This window comes from Struthio camelus, chromosome 2 (genome assembly GCF_040807025.1).
Source record: "Struthio camelus isolate bStrCam1 chromosome 2, bStrCam1.hap1, whole genome shotgun sequence".
Classification (NCBI taxonomy): Eukaryota; Metazoa; Chordata; class Aves; order Struthioniformes; family Struthionidae; genus Struthio; species Struthio camelus.
Window position 1 is genome coordinate 71,032,369 of NC_090943.1, and position 14,795 is coordinate 71,047,163.

The 14,795-nt window shown below is 39.6% G+C and overlaps 1 protein-coding gene across 3 annotated transcripts; it reads right to left on the minus strand.

The window, feature by feature from the left end:
* Positions 1 to 185: 185 nt before the first annotated feature.
* Positions 186 to 14,782, minus strand: SDHA (succinate dehydrogenase complex flavoprotein subunit A). 3 transcript variants are annotated; one of them, XM_068936268.1, is made up of 16 exons: positions 14,626 to 14,759; positions 12,648 to 12,719; positions 12,459 to 12,545; positions 11,936 to 12,097; positions 11,406 to 11,549; positions 11,074 to 11,238; positions 9,735 to 9,883; positions 8,232 to 8,356; positions 6,734 to 6,902; positions 5,967 to 6,162; positions 4,999 to 5,170; positions 4,046 to 4,164; positions 3,551 to 3,662; positions 2,346 to 2,476; positions 1,816 to 1,929; positions 186 to 884 (listed from the first exon to the last, which is right to left on the minus strand). In XM_068936268.1, the coding sequence occupies exons 5-16, from the start codon at positions 11,520 to 11,522 to the stop codon at positions 798 to 800; spliced, it is 1,656 nt and encodes a 551-aa protein (XP_068792369.1). In that variant the 5' UTR covers positions 11,523 to 11,549; positions 11,936 to 12,097; positions 12,459 to 12,545; positions 12,648 to 12,719; positions 14,626 to 14,759; the 3' UTR covers positions 186 to 797. The 3 variants fall into 3 exon arrangements, with proteins under 3 accessions (XP_068792369.1, XP_068792370.1, XP_068792368.1); XM_068936269.1 differs by lacking the exon at positions 14,626 to 14,759 and adding an exon at positions 13,558 to 13,654; XM_068936267.1 differs by lacking the exon at positions 12,648 to 12,719 and having other exon boundaries at positions 14,626 to 14,782.
* Between the last annotated feature and the right edge of the window lie 13 nt (positions 14,783 to 14,795).

A 14,795-nucleotide genomic window follows, 5' to 3' on the forward strand; every position in this document is an offset into this window, starting at 1 on the left:
AAAAGTGTTTGTGCCTTATATATTGCATCATTCTATCAGCGCACAGAAAATTCAAGGCTTGGTAAGCTTTAACATTTACACAAGTTGTCTTCTGCTACTCTGCTTCTTGATTCCTGGGAGAAAAGGCAGGCTAGGAAATATACACATAGAATATACCACAAAAATATCTTCAAGAGTTCCAGAGATAGTAGAGAAAGCCATTGAGATTTTATTTATGCTATATTTTGGTGGAAATAACTCTAACCTGTTTCAACTGGAGTAAAATTGTCTTGTTTCCTTCAATAATGAAATCGTATGACAACTTTTACAATTTTAACTTTAGAAAAAAACCAAGATGTTATAATTCCTATTATTTTTTTTTTATGTTACAAGTAGCAGTTTCGTAAAACTTAATTTTAAATCCCCATATCATAAAATGCAGCATCGCAAGCATGTGTACAACTACTGCAATACATTTGTTTTTAAAGCAAGGAAACAACTATACATTCAAAAATAAATGCATTATGATTATATACATAACTGCACATTCAAAGATAAATACTGGGACAAGACTTCTAATCACTTTAGACACGTTGTGTGTTTTCCCTTTCGGTTCTGGCAGATGGGTGAAAGAGCATAAGATGTTTTGCATTCCATTTTCATAGCTTTGCAAGCCACAGAGCAGAATACAAGTTGATTAAATCTCTAGGCAGCATTTTTCCTTAACTGTTAAGGACAACAGCATTTTGATTTGCTTGAGCTATGCTTATGTACACTAACCCCTCTTTGGGAGAGGATTGCAAGTCGATTGCGAGTTACTAGTATGAGCGAATAGCAGGTGGAACACTTGAGCAGTCTTCTTCGTTTAAAGTTCTGTCAATTACAGGTCTGTATTTCAAGGTAACCTAAAACAAAAAACAACAAAAAACACTTTAAAATAAACAAACCAACCTCTTGTCTACCAAACAAGACACCCTAGATAATACAAATGACTGGATAATATAAATAACTGAATGACTTGGTTAGTGTTAAACTATTTCACTTTATTCATTTGCTTCCATAGAAAAAGAACATTTAGTAACCTATATGGAATATTTGAAAACAATTCTCTGTTACCACCAACTGAATTTATCAAAACCAACAACCTGACCAAAATAGTAGCAGAAAACTGCTACTTTAAAAAGGCCTTTTGGACAAAAGTAAGTTTTTGGCTAAGACTTCCATTTCCTAGTTCTTTCAGCTGGGAAAGATGAGATCTTGAAAACACAACAGACTGATTAGAAGGCATGGGAATCAGTTTCATTCTGTTTCTCCAGCACCTTGGCAGTTATTCAGGAGCAGGAGCGTTCTCACTTGTCCTCACACTAAAGTAAAGGAAGCTGGAAGTGGGGGGGGGGGGGGGGCAAAGAGGACTAAGAGAAGGGATATACAAGACAACACTTGAGTTGTGTTTTTTTTTTTTTTTTTTCTAAATAAGGTCAAATTTCAGTTCTACTTCATTTCAGATAAATACTTTATGCTGAACATCAACAACAGGTTTTACCCAGCATCAGGAAGGAAAAAAACAGAACAAACAAAAATCACCCTCTCAACTAGCCTGATGCAAGGTGAAGAACAATTCCAGCTCAGATGACAAAGTCTCTTCTCAAAGTTCAACAGTAACTCCTCCCAGTTATGCCTACCGTACCAGATCGACTGTTTAATTCTTTCAGTAAGCTAACCCAGGTACCTCAGACAATACCAATCACTTCCAGTATTATCATGATAGCGAGAGCTGTCTGAGAACAGCTGTCTGTTCACAGGGAGAAACGCCCTCAAGCCTCAGAGTCAACATACCTTCCCACTCTTGATGTCCACGTATGAAAGGGTGTGCTTTCTCCAGTGTTCTTCAAATGGCTTCCTCTGTTGGCCTTGGAGTGGCTTGGAATAATCAAACTCATCCATCCGTACCTAAGAAGGTCAGGTTAGTGTAGACCAGAAGTTGCAGCCGAAATTCACTTAATAACCATAGTTAACTGCACTCCAATTACAACTGTAATACACTGTATCTCCTAAGAGACAGCACACTTTATCTTAACACCACCCACGTCAAAATTCAAGGTCCTTGTAAAGCTTCAGTATTTAAGATACTGCCGTTTGCATAGAGTATTCCATATGGATATATCTATGCACATAGACGTATATACATATTTTTTAAAATAAAACAGATAAAACAGAGCAAGTGAGATCACAAACAAACGCCACATGAATTCTAACTCAAAATTCTGGGGACTGTACTTTGAAGAAATTAAGACTTAAATAATCCATCCAAGGACACAGTAAAAGCAAAAATCAATCCCAGGTTCAGTCACAGAAAACATTTATACCTTATAGTCCTCTCTGGCATGAGCACCCCGGGACTCTTTACGAGCCTCAGCACTATAAATGGTTTGTAGAGCGCAAAGCATCAGGTTTTGTAGTTCTAGGGTCTCCACCAAGTCAGTGTTCCATACAATACCTAGTAAGATATTAGAATACCATGAAGGTGTTCTACAAACAAGTTTTTCCTCAGTTTACTTCTAACCTATTGTAGATACTCAGAATGAAGCTAGCTAGTGCTGTACATAGCATAGTCATAGTACTGTAACACTGAACTACTCACTATTGCTTGTAAGGCTCAATAGCGAATCCTCCATGTTGATAATCTTAACATGTCATACAAAAATTCAGCAGTACTAAAAAGTTCCACGTGTGTGTTATTTTAACCCCGTAGATTCTTGCACGTTTAATATCAAGCTTGCAATTCAGTCTCTATACCTCATTTCAGATCACAAAAATCTGGCTAGAAGGTAACTTCTTATGCAGATCCCTAGCAGGCCCAAACAACAAGGCTTCCCTTTCTCCTCCCTCTCAAAAAATAACTGGTTCTCCTTCAGTTAATTTGGGTTCAAGGGGGACTCAAATTCTCTTACATAAACATATCTTCATTTTCTATATTCTAAGCTATCCCAACACTCCTTTTCTTGATGCTTGGTGAGAGCTGTTCAACAAAGACAGTTTACTTTCACTGTTAGGATACATGTCTGATCGCACTAGTTGGAGAGAAATATAAAATTTGAGGGGAGTACATGTAACATCAGATGCACTTAACTAACCAAGTCCTCCTGACATACACTGCAAGACATGGCAGTAACTGTATGCACAGCTGTCTTCTCAAATGAAGAATGAGGGCTGAACATTCAGCCTAAGAATAAAGTGTCTTGTCAGCTTTTGATGACTTACTAAGAGTATCAGAAATATCTTCTGAAAAGGCCAGTATGTGAATCACTTCATTCCATGCTCTGCGAAACAGGAATATCTTCTACAGTTAAATTTGAGTTCAATCTCAGCTTCTTTGAAAAAAAATGCGCAACTAGAAAGTGTTGAATACGATAAAGTACTTCACTGATTACCATATTTCGCAGTTAAGTCTCTACTACATATTTCAGAGAATTCGAATCGGTCAAGATCTTTAGCCAAAGTTTAAAAAGCAAACAAACAACTTTTCCCAAATAATACTCTAATCAAGATATGTTCTTGATTATCAAATTACCTCTGTCAAATGTCTTTAGATGAGCCAAATCACGATAAATTTGACTAAGTTTCTCACAACCTTCTTGTAGTACAGAGCCAGTACGAAATACAGCAGCATGACTTTGCATGGTCTGCAAGACAGTAAAAAAGAAATCACATAGTTTCATACGCTGTATATGCACAAAAACCCCACGTAACCTCATTAGGCCCAGTAAAGCTTTATATAAAGCTATCCTGGCTTCAGACACACCTGCAGCGTGAAGAAAAAGCGGTCCCAAAAGAGAGGAAACCACATCATGGTACACAATAGAGTAAACTACCCAAGAGGAATAAGTATGAAGGGAAGAAACTAACAAAATGGAGATAACGGCTTTGTTGTATACAGACCCTGTTCCCACACTCCTTTTTACTTCACAAAAGCAAATCCCGAAGAGCATATTTAACAGAGTGCCCAAACCACCTCCTTTGCTTGCAGCTTCTCCCACTGTACACTGGAGGACTTCAGCAGTCTTACCTTCTGCATGTTAAGTCTCACTTCTGAAGTTCTTATGGTTCCACTGGCGAATCTTAACTTGTCAAGATTAGCGACTGACTCTTCACCAGCATTTGGTTTAATGGAGGGAATTGGCTCTCCTATTAAGCAAAATTCAGTAAGTTTAGTAGATGGCTGTTTTCAGTTTCTGGCAGTTTCATAAAGTAATAGCTACTAAAAATCAAAGCAGACTAAAGCCACAATCTATCACTGTCTGAGATGCAGGTTAATTGTAATTTTCCTGAACTCCCATCAACAGTATCCATACGTTTTACTTTTAGAAGTTCTCTGTGCAACATATGAATCACATTCTTGCCTGTGATATCTGGGAGGGAATTTACAGGTCCAGCTAAATTCTGCTGTTAACTCCTTGAAAAGGAACACTTGAAGCAAGTTCTTCTACACTGTGGAATAAGCCTCCCTGCTTGGGGCTCCTTACCACCTTCTCCTGCACTTCCTTGCCTCCTCATCTCCAAACCTCCCACCTCCTCTTGGCTCTGCTAAGAGACCAGGGCCTAGCCAATAACCTTGGCAGTTACATGTGGGCTCTGCAACTCATCTCTAAAACTGGGATCCACCTGTTATTGGGCAACACAGGTTAAACTAATGGAACATATAGCAGTTAGTCTTCTTATTCAGTGTTCAATTTTGCTAGTTAGTGAAAAATCAACTGCTTTTGTCAATAGCATTGACTGAATTACAGTTTTGTGAACCAATCCTATTAAAACAAGTATCAATGGCAAGCATTTGCAGTCAGGAACATGACTGTAAGAAGCACATAAGCAGAGAGTTTTTTGCATTTTCTAACAAATAGCTTATTAGCCATCTGAGTTTGAAATAGAGTTGTTACCGTAGTGTAACGGCCTTTGTTGGGGAGAAATCAAATCATAAAGGTAAATGTCTCTCTAAAAGCGGAGCTAAATGGCAAGACTCACCAGGCTTGCATGTTTCTGCAATAGTAAGGGCACAAGCACGACCAAAGACCACCAAATCTAAAAGCGAGTTTGCTCCAAGTCGATTCGCACCATGGACAGATGCACAGGCTGCTTCCCCACAAGCGTACAAGCCAGGTACCACTTTATCCTCACCATTCACGTGTGTAATCACCTGTCATTTTAGATAGTCAATTAATATTCGTATGTTAAACGGTTTATAACAGGCAAGCCTCCTTATTTTCAAAGTCCACATGCTTTGTGAGTATGAAACTACAGTAACCTAAATTTTTCTCACTCTAAATATCTTAGTTCAAAAGGGTAGGTCGTAGTGCTATGCAAATGCAGATGGAAGTAAAACCTAATATTTCTTTAGTCATACTTATGAAACAGAACCATACAACAGAACCATCATGACATTTTTGCAGCAGAAGCCAGAAAAACACAGGAAGTGAATCTCTCCTGCAGATACCCAAGGCAAAAATTTTACATTAAAAACACACACCCGTTAAGTACAATACCCTCAGCCAGAAGTCAGCTGACACCATGAAATTGATCTCTTAACTAGTATGAATTGAAAGAACCAATTTTAGTGCAGAGATTACATGATTACATTAGGTGCAGAGCATTACTGCGTATAACCCGAGTTACAGATTGTAGTAGAATCCTAGTCTTATCCCTGTTCAACTACTCATAAGTAGCACGATCCTCAACTGCATCATCAGAGAACTGTTGTCAGATATGACTGTAACCCTTCTTTTTAGATATTCCTTGGAATTCCATCTCCAGATGTACTGAAACATGGTCCTCGCGTTACTTAGAAAAATAAACCAAATAGGTGGGTCAATTACTTCAAGTTATGTAGTCCAGCATCCTTACAGTTATAAAATACTGTAAACGCTTGGATATTTGGAAAATAATTTCCTTTTGCTAGATGATATAAGTTACTAAGAATGATCTGTATTACTTACTTGTCCTTTGTAGTTAGTAGGAATACCTCCCATATTGTAATGCACAGTAGGAAGAACAGGAATGGGCTCTTTAGTGACATCGACTCCAGCAAATATCATAGCTGTTTCTGAAATTCCTGGAAGACGGGTTGCTAGCTGCTGAGGTGGTAGATGGTGCAATTGCAAATACACATGGTCTTTCTCAGGGCCACAACCCCTAGCAAAAACAAACAAACAAACAAACAAATAAAAAAGCATACAACAAGAACTCTGCAAAAGCCAGGAATTATCTTAAGCTGATTTAGTTTTGATAACCTTTGCAAAAATTAAGATTGCTGACAAAAACGTGTATTTAGTATATTTGAAAAGACTGTTGAACCTGGCAGTGTTTTTTCCTCTCTCAGATTTCTTTTGACAAAGAACTTTTCTTTCTGCACAGCATTTAACATTTTAAAGCACTATATATTCAGAGATGTAAAAAAGAATTCATCAAGAGAACAGAACAAATCAGTTCTTAGTAAAAACAGTGGAAGCCATATGTTAAACTTATTTGAGCAACTGTCCCTAGAGTCACTGAATTCAAACAAGACACTCCTAATATCTTATGTTCCTTTTCAGTATGATTAAGGAATAATAAGCAACATTTTCACTCCAAACACAGTCTTCCCTTAGCAATTAAAATTGATGTCCCTGAATCACCAGGAGTTTACCAAGCGAACTACTGCACTGCATACAGCCTAGTATGATTAAGTGTTCATTCTGCAGCTTCCTTGAAGCACTTAACTAACCTTCCTTCCCGGATTTCTATTGTCATAGAACGGCACACTACATCCCTGGAAGCCAAATCCTTAGCGACAGGTGCGTATCTCTCCATAAATCTTTCACCTTGACTGTTAATTAGAATACCTCCCTCTCCTCGACATCCTTCTGTTATGAGGCAACCAGCTCCATAAATACCTGCAAAGCAAAAAAAAAAAAAAAAAAAAAAATTTAAGTGCAATATTCACAAGAAAGCTTCATGACCAAGAAGCCCAGGACTAAAGAAACAAAAATCTACTTAAAACAATGCACACAAGTCACATAGGTAGATTTTATTCTGTCCTAATAATCATACCTACTAATAATTGTCCCACAAGGCTGCTCAGAAACAAGTATTATTCCTTTCAAACATTGCTGGCGAGCACACCGATTAGGAACACCTATGATATCCAAAACACTACAATCTGAAGATATCGGCGCCTGCCAATACATATGGAGAGCTTTTACAATAATCTTGTAGACCTTGGGCAATTACTTTGTTCAAGTATTTGAAGCAAATCAGAAGCTGATCATCTCAAATTCAGTTTGCTCATCTTTGTTCCCTCTTCTCCTGTACTGGAGGCAGTGCAGAACAGCTTCAAGTTGTGTAGAAAGTGAAAGCTAACTCAGTAATTTTCCCCTAGAGAAGTAAGGCCCACTTGACAGCCCTGGTCATCATAGAAAGCAAAAAAGCTGACCAACTCACGCACTCATAATTACTTTAAAAGCTATGGAATCATCAGACAAACCGTGAAATTTCTTTAACTAGAAAAACTTTAGTTAAGGCAAATGAACCTTAGATCTTTCTTGGCTATAACAACTGTAATACTGTAAACTTAAGTGAACAATTTGAAAACCTCACCACTTCTAACAAGCTAAAACCAAGCATTTATTTAGCTACAGCCAAAAGTAATAAAAAAAAGATCTCCTTCACTCTTCAGTCTAACTTTTATCCTCCACGCTTTTGATTCTGATTCTCTGCTATAAAACCATGGTCCTAAATATATAACTACTTCAACTACCCCTCTTCCACAAAACATTCTAGCATGTAACTCCCTAACATTTACATCTATACTATTGCTTCTGTCTCTAATATCAAACCATTTAATATTTTAAAGACAAGAAGAAACAAATTTTAAGAGGTGAAGTGGTTTCACTCTGAAATTCATAAAACTTGTTAGCATTGTAAAGACAGCTCCTCAAAATATTTAACAATTTAGTTTCTAAATTAGAAAATCCAAAGTCTTTCTCACATTGTAGTATTCTTACTCTCAGCTTTATATCCTACAGCAGTTTGAACACTCATTACAAGCAACTAATGAACAGTTAAGTGCTACAGGAAAGTGCAAAATGACTTCAGCACATTTTAAAACAAACAAAACTCTCCTTTCAATTCTTACTAAAAATAACGTTGCAAGTATTCTTTCAACACTGCAGATGTATAAGCTTTCCTACAGTTAGGATTGCTTTTGTAATTGTGCTCTGTACCTGTAGGATGAAACTGTACAAACTCTAAGTCCTGGCAAGGGAGACCAGCTCGTGTGATCATTGCAGTGCCATCACCCGTACTAGTATGAGCAGATGTACAACTGAAATAGGTGCGGCCATACCCACTACAAAACACAGAAGTTGACAAAGTTGTAAGTCAAGAAAGAGTCATTAGACTATACCGCTCACGTATGCTGTTTGCATAACAATGGAACTAGAGCAGAGGGTTAGCAAGATGTTTTGCCATCTCCTGTACTAAGTTTAATCAAAGAAAATAAAATCGATAGTGCCCTGCTATGGTCAGCCATATCTGAAAAATGACTGGTGTCAGAAGGCCCAAGAGAAAGAGTAACAATTCTGAAGCAGGATAACTCCATTGATGCATGATCACTCAGTGAACCACGCCCAACAACAAAAATCAAGTTTGTGCATTGGAAGTCTTTCTCTGCAAAAAAGGATTGCTTCAGAAAGTTAACTTCTCCCAATCCAATACTATTACACTCAGTTTGAGCAATTAATAATAATTTTAGCAAAAACAGTATATAACATTTTATATCCTTGATATGGTCCTGATTTTATAGGCTCAGATTTTAGAAGTTAGTTGCCTAAAATAGGTACTTAAAGGTGAATTCTGGCAGCTAAAACAAATATGTTTTATACATATATACATGTATTTGTTTTATATACAAATACGTATAAATAGTTTCCAATGTTACTGACCGTTGCCAGTAGTCCCAATTTCTGGACAATCTCTGAGAAGACATATCAGCATATATATTGTAGTACTCGGGTATGAAAACATTAGCCTTGACTTTATTAAAGCCAAATCATGCAGGCAACCAGCAAACACAGCGTTTTTGCTGTGCAAGATACATATAACAAATCCGTCATACTCAAAACAAACAGTAGAAAAATACCAAGCAGCACAAGTCTTATCTGTATAGCATTCTAATACAATTACACACATTTCTGCAACTGGATAACTGAAAGATAAGCTCGTCTTCCAACAATTCCATTCTATACCGACTACACTTACAGTTTTGTTATCTTAACGTCACAGACGCTCAAGAACTTCAAGAAAAGCTTGTTTCCTAAAGGAAACTCAGAATCCTAGATACATACACCTGTGTTGTTAGCACTGCAACAATATCTGCTTTGAACTGCAAGTTTTAAAAACCTAAGACCCTTTAGATTGCACACATACTGCTCTTACACATTTCAGCTTTATGTCATTGCTCTAGAATTTAAAGCTAAACCTCATACTGAGATATACTTTGTCAAAACATTAATAGGTGCTCTCTTTCAGACAGAATGATTACATTCACAATTATACCACTTTTCATTCAAGAAGAAAACTTAGATGTTACACATGAACATATAATGTATGGTTTTTAACTCAGCATGTCATCTCCACACTCAAGCTTCAAATTCATCTACAGACACTCAGCCCTCAAACTAATAGCAACCTCAAATTTCGATCCTTTATCATAAACATCACATTACCCAGTGGCAATGACAGTGTTCTTGGCTCTAAAACGATGTATAGAGCCATCTTCTATGCAAAGGGCAATAATACCACGACATTCCCCATTTTCCATAAGTAGGTCCAAGGCAAAATACTCAGCAAAGTAGCTGGTATCGTACCGCAGAGACTGAAAAAAAAAAAAAAAAAAATCAAGAAGAATCTGGAAACTTAAATAAGCTCTCTTCAAAACTGTCAATGCATATGGGCTATTTTAGGATAAAGACAAAACAACCAAGAAAAAAGTCCCCCATTCCCACGCCATCAACTCTCAGGGAAGCAGTTTTCCTTATAAATCTGTATTAAAAAAAAAATAAAAAGACACGGATGAATATGTTCTAGCTCAATCCACTCAATTCTGAGAATCCATAGCTAGTCAACAAGACTTGTTTTTTCACTCTACGTTTGGCAGTGCTTTAATCAGCTGCAGAGCTCGATACATGTACAAGCATGTACCACTAAATCCCTCTCAGAGACGCAGAATACATCTCCTCAAGCCTAGTATATCAACAGAAGCATCAAGCATCATCAAGTCAGAGTCTTTCATGCCCTCAAGGATCGGACTAGCATATAGCAGCACTGAGCGTTTGTATTGCAGTAACATGTATTGTTTTAACCACGAGGAGAGCAAATAGCTACCTACTAAGTAAATAAAAACCATTGGCGATTCTGTACTTAGCTTAAGGCTTCAAGTAGCTAACCACCATTTTTAAAAGAACTATATCTTTCGTCTGTTATGGCCTGCAGAATTGATAGGACCAGATATTAGAATATGCTAGCCACTTACTTGCAAGAAAGCAAGATCAGAAACGCATAGTAACCCTTTATGCATTTATAGACGTTATACCCATTCCCCTGCTCCTTCTTTGAAAGGAAACACTGCCTTGTAGCTTTTGTTAGAGTTCCCCAATGCCACTGAGTCAGCTTTTCTAAAAAAGGGTTTTTTTCGGAGCGCTTAGATAAATTGTCTGTGACTAGTTAACAGATGCAAAAGCAGCAACGAGGAAAAACTCCTGCAAACCACAAAGCTGACAGTGTACACTACTCAAACGTTGCCTCCAGGAGAACAAGCATAAGCAGGATCCTTCAGTGTATTTTATGTTTGTACTCCTGACCAAACACAGGCACCTGCTAGGCTACATCCTTCCACGGTGCCTCAGGAAAAAAGGAAATCCAGAATTTGCATCAGCGATTCACCTGGATTCCCCACTGATACTACATTTGTGAGTAGCTACAAGTTTTCGGTTTTTCAATTGCTAGAAGAAATCATTAATTGAAAATACAAAACCCAAAATTCAGTTTTACTTCATAGCTTCTTACCCTGCCATACAACGTATGTAACAGTGAGTGTCCTGTTCTGTCTGCAACACAACAGCATCTGTGAGCCTGTCCTCCTTTTCCAAACTGGAGACTCTGTCCACCAAACGCACGCTGATAGATTTTTCCTTCTTCTGTTCTACTGAATGGCATCCCGTAATTTTCCAGCTGTTGAACCCAGATACAAGCATCAGATACAGATGTGCATAAGAAGCCAGGAAGTTAACTTTTTTTTTTTTTTTAAACCGTTCCTAGTAAGGGGATCTCTGTGGAAGCGGGCCTGTGCTTTGTAACTGTAATTACCTAAAGTGGAAATCAATTTCAGCGAGTCTCACCTCTATCACCGCTGCTGGGGCTTGTTCTGTCATGTAGTGTATGGCATCCTGGTCTCCCAGCCAATCAGATCCTTTCACTGTGTCATAGAAATGCCACCTCCAGTTATCATCCTCCATATTCCCCAGGGCAGCATTGATCCCTCCCTGAAAATGAAAATACACATTCCAAGAATTACATTACTGAAGTACAGTTTTAGCAGACTTTCCTCCTGTTTCTGTTAAAATCACATACTGTATACATAAGATAAACAGCAAAGTCAGACTTACGTGGCTGTGAAAAAAACATGCAGTGTATTAGTTTCACAACAGCTCGTCTTATTCTGTTGCGTAACACAAAAGTTACATACATAGAAGGCAGTGAAACAAAACCGAATAGAAGCTAGACGTATATTGCCTCCCAAGATAGTTTCAGCTACATACGTAACGTTTATGAAAGAAATTTGGCCTTGAAACATTATGTGCACGCACATATCCAGACAGACCTTCTGAAAGCAGGTATTTTTTAACATTTGTTCTGCCTAAATTCTCACCTGTGCAGCAACAGTATGAGATCTCGTAGGAAAGAGTTTTGTAACACATGCTGTATTAAATCCAGCCTCTGACAAACCAAATGCAGCCCGCAGACCTGCTCCTCCTGCACCCAAAACAACTGCATCAAATTCATGGTCCACTACTGGATATTGTGTGGAAATCTGGAAAAATGAAGAGAAGAAAAGGTAGTTTGTTATTATCAAAAAAATATTTCAAGCTGAGCCAAACTTTAAAGTTCTGCGTACACACAAACAGTACACGTTTAACATTCTTAGCATATGTAGCATCCATTAAAAGAATATATTGGATACTGTCGGGGGGGCGGGGGGAGGGGGGAGGGAAGGAATTCATCCCTAAAAAAAGCAATTCATTTAGAAACTCAATCTCACTGCCTACTTGAACACAACACCCCAGTGAAGCCAAACATCTGACATAGCAGCCCTATGGCTTCCTTCCAGGCCTGATAAGTGTCACGTGCATTATCTAACCTGTTACATAAGGTACAGAAAAGCACAAACATACCGAATCAGAAACCTTAGTGGAAGCATTTTTCTTTCCATAGACTGTGAAGTGAAAGTTCCGTGCAAGAGTCTGGCATGCCGCTGGCCACTGTGGAAAGAAATCAAGACAATCATTGTAGAACAAGCGTTTCCATGAGCAAGACTTTCAGTATTCTCAACTGCTCAGTGTTGATAACAAACATCTACTTACCACTGATTCCACGTGTTCAAGAACACTGTATCAAAACATTTTAGAGCTATGTGCAATGAAGCTTTGGCTTTCCTATAGTCATAACCAGAAGGAAAAATATTTAAAGTTTTGACTAGACAAAAGAACAGCCTGCAAGTAACAAGTTGTCATGGACTTTATCATATTTTCTTCGCCTCGTTAACATTAACTCATCTCTTATCTTTGCCTTGCATTGACAAACAAAATATACGTTTGCAACCAATGCTCTGGTATTATCATGTTTTGTCTCATGCAAACAGAGGTATAGACAGCTTTATTTGAATCACAGGAATTACTGGAAGACATCTCACTTGGGTCAAACAATCCACAGAATGTGCATTATTTCAGGTATCTGCAAGAGCTCTGCAAGAGCCAGAGACATTCTCCTTGTTTTTAATTCTGTATTAGTGGCCTATCTAAAACCACTTATTCATATCTGTATGAAGCACAGTGGCAGTTTTCCCCTTCTGTAACATTCTTGCCACTGCCCCAAACACTAAACCACCCAAACTCACATCCAGTCTTTGCTTTGACAGGTTAAAGCCTCAGTTTTGGCCCCGCTAGGCTAAGCCACCAATTTTCCCCATCCTAGTATTCCTTCTTCACACTATTCAGCAAATATATCCAACTGAACATTTGTGATTAGAACAGTAATACAAAAAAAGCCATGCTAGTGCCTTGCACAGTGCCATCAGCACTTTTCTATTTGAAATACTTCTCCAATACATTCTGGGACCGCATTTGCCCTTTCCAACAATTGTTATACCAATGGTTTAATCAGTTGATAATATGGTCAACAAGCAGGTCTTCTCTCCCCACCACTTCCAAAAATGCATCCCTTTTTCCAAATCCCCAGTTGGAATTCTGCTACGAAGACCTTATAAAGAACCACCTTTTAAGTAAAATGTGGTTTTCCTGAACTTGCTACGTCACTCTTCTGTAGGACTATTTGCAAGTAGTCATGAAATACACCTTTGCATCAGAGAACTCTGGAAATGTATTAGCCAAAAAAAAAAAAAAGATTTAGCAGATGCTTTTCCTTTTCAGCTTCTGCAAAACACATTTTTCACAACCGTTATTCCTATTCACTTTTTTAATTGTTAAATATGTAAGAATTTTGTTCAGAATGATTACGAACAGAAGCTTGCAAAGCAGAACAAGATGTTGTACTATACGTGAAAACAGTGATCACACAAACCCCAACTGGTTACTAACAACACTACATACCTAGCAAAGTAGAGGTCCTTCCTCACATATATTACTTGTTCTCACACTTGTATTTAGAATATAGCAAACGAGCTCATAGTGCGTGTGGGGTTTCTTTTTTTTTTTTTTAAGCAATCCCTGCGCAACCCAACACTGCGTTACATATGCAGTAGAGTGCTGCGCCCACTCCTTGAGTTACCTTATTACAGAATAAAATCCCACACCGAACGCACAGAAGCTCTTAGCTACTTTCTCCCTTGCTCTACAGCTGCGTTTCCAGCTACTTTCCCCAGCCGTTCCTCCCTCGTAACCAACCGCCCGCTCGCGAACGACGTCCCTGGCAAGTGCAGCAGTAAAGGCAAGCAGAGCACTCCCACTCCCTCTCCCACCTGCCGTGGGCGAAGCGGCCCGCGCTGCCCCCGCCAGGCCCTCGGCCTCGCCCCCGGGCTCCCGCGCCAGCCCCAAGGTCACGGAGCGGGGTGGGGGGACACCCGCCACTGACCGCCCGGGGCGCGCGCGCGCAGGGCGGGCAGGACGGGGGATCACGCGCACCCCTCCCCCCTCTATCGGCGCGGCACGGGGGGGGGGGGGGGGAAGGAGATGGTCGGAGCCCCCGGGCCCGGCCTGCGCCATCTCGCCACCCGGCCCCCCCTCCCCCAAAAACGGCTCTCCGCCCCAGCCCGCGGTCTTCGCCTCCTCCTGCTTCCTTCCCCGTGAGGCCGACGGGCAGGGCAAGGCGGGCACCCGCACTCACCGCCCGCGCCCCCGGCCGCAGCCAACGCGTCGCAAAGATCCGCGAAGCCGCTATCGTCGCCGCCATTTCACAGGGACGTGGAGGAGCTGACAGGCCGCATGCGCGAGGCGGCCGATAGCGGCGCCGTTACCCGCAGGGCGTGGCAGGAGAGACCAATGGGGGTGTGTGTG